We start from the raw sequence: 2,037 nt of genomic DNA, 5'->3' as shown, positions 1-2,037 counted from the left end.
CTGCCTTTTTGCTGCCTCCAGCTTCACAAGAATTGGTTCAGGCTCTCGAAGGAATTTTAAGATAAAATAATATATATTACTTACTCATATACACATAAATGAAGAAATATGAATAGATATCACTACCTTTAGTTGGTACTCGTTTTTCAAGTTTTTCTTCTCTTTCAGGCTTGTCTCTATGAATTTCTGGAAACAATATAACATATATTTATTGGGAGGAAAAGAATTCTCACAGAAATAAAGAAAATAATTTCTAATAATAAAAACACATAAATGCTTAACTTACATTAAAGTTATATCAATCTGAGCTATATATTTGGAGTCCTAAGTGATAGGTACAAAGTATTGTTCTCGATGTACGTTATTCTTTCAATAATTTAAAACTCCTTATCCATTTTTGAAAGCTAGAAAAAATTACAGCCTTGTTTTTAAAAGACCTGATAAGCAATCTGCTGTTAACTATTATAAATCATATATGGCAGCTACCTTGTTAAGATCGCACTTGATGTTAAGGGCCTGCAGTAAAGGTTCAGTTTTAAATTCAGTAAAATATATGTCTAGGCTAGGCTTCAGCACTGCAGAAAAGGGCCTGAGGCTTGTAGAAGACTAGAAGAAGATTATGAGTCAACAGGGTGCTCTTTTTGAAAAAAAAATGCAAATACATCACTGAGTCACATTAACAAGAATGTCACTGGAAGGTCAAGGGAGGGGATTATTTCACTCTGGTCAGCACTGTGAGGCCTCACCTGGAATTCTGCACCCATTTTTGGGCCCTGCACTTCTAGAAAGATGCCAGAAAATTAGAAAGAATCCAGAAGAAAGCAACAACTATGACAAGAGTTCAAGAAAATATGATTTATGAACAGAGATTGGAAAACTGGGGTTATTTATTCTGGAGAAGAGAAGCACTTGTACACGTAATGCAGTTTAATCCTCATTAAATTAAATAGGATTATTCAAATTGAAATGATATGTTTTAAATTGATATATCATTGTTTACAGATGAGAGCCTTTAAATCAAATTAACCTCAGTGCACAATTCACAGTAAATTACGGAAGGGGGAGCCACATAAAAATCCACCCTGCTGATGTCTTCGTACTCAATAATAGCAGGGGGCACTGGCACACCAGTAATCCCCTCACTCCTGAAACACAACCCCCCTTCCCCCCTGAAGCTGTAGCAGTAGAAAATATTCAAGTTCCCCCAAATATTAATGTGCTTTGCTAACGTGCCAATGCATACCCCCTCAATTGCAAACTTTCCATTTTCTGCTGCTGTAACTCTTGTTCTGAGGGTTGAGGTGTGAAGGGGGTGGAAGGAGTATCACCAGCACTTGGCAGTGGTGCTGGTGACACCACCACTGTATACATCCAGTATACTGTTAGTACAGAGGCTAGTTTTAGCTCTGTCCCTTCATGTTTTTTGGTTTGCAGAGGTGCTACATTTCCCAGCAGTCCCTGCTCAGATGGCTGGGCTTCCATGATAGCGTGGTCCCAGGGGTTTCCGTGGAGGCTGAGCCAGATGTGCTGGCAGTACATGTGGCTGTGTGCATGGCTACATGCAATTTTGGGGTGGCTTGGTCCCTCTTGAAACCCCCCATTAGTGCCAGCCCTGCTGTCAGGGTGCGTGGCATGGCACAGAGCTGCACCACAGCTGGCCTGGCATCTTGAAGCAGTGAGAGCATATTCCATAGCCCCCCTGTGATGGCCAGAACCAAATAAATTAATAAGCAATAAATATGTGCTTCTTGGAGGCATTTGGAACTTTTGTCTAATATGAAGCTTGTATTTTTGTAACCTGCAAATGTAACTTGTAACCTTTTTGTGGAACTGACTAGGCCTCAAAGACAAAGCCATAGCTATGAAATTAGCTGACCTAATAGTTCTTTTTCGCTCAGAATTTAGCCTTGATGATAATAAAAACTGGATTCAACTGCCCAGCTTATCTAGTACATTTCAAGAAAGGACATCTCAAAAAAACATAGTCAGAGAGTTTTGAAGGGGCTGGATTTAGGCGGGGTAATGTTAATTTTAAAC

The 2,037-nt window shown here is 39.5% G+C and overlaps 1 protein-coding gene across 1 annotated transcript in view; it reads right to left on the bottom strand.

Annotated features, from left to right (window-relative positions):
- The window catches only part of TRDN (triadin), a 209,809-nt gene that overhangs the window by 106,143 nt on the left and 101,629 nt on the right, over positions 1-2,037 (bottom strand). Inside the window, exon 6 of the mRNA XM_019520213.1 lies at positions 127-186. Coding sequence (XP_019375758.1) covers positions 127-186 — 60 coding nt within the window. The remainder of the gene's footprint in view (positions 1-126; positions 187-2,037) is intronic.

This window comes from Gavialis gangeticus, unplaced genomic scaffold, assembly GCF_001723915.1.
Source record: "Gavialis gangeticus isolate Ggan-Ray unplaced genomic scaffold, GavGan_comp1, whole genome shotgun sequence".
Taxonomy (NCBI): Eukaryota; Metazoa; Chordata; order Crocodylia; family Gavialidae; genus Gavialis; species Gavialis gangeticus.
Note: the sequence above shows the minus strand (reverse complement) of the source record. Positions and strands in the feature narration are given on the sequence as shown.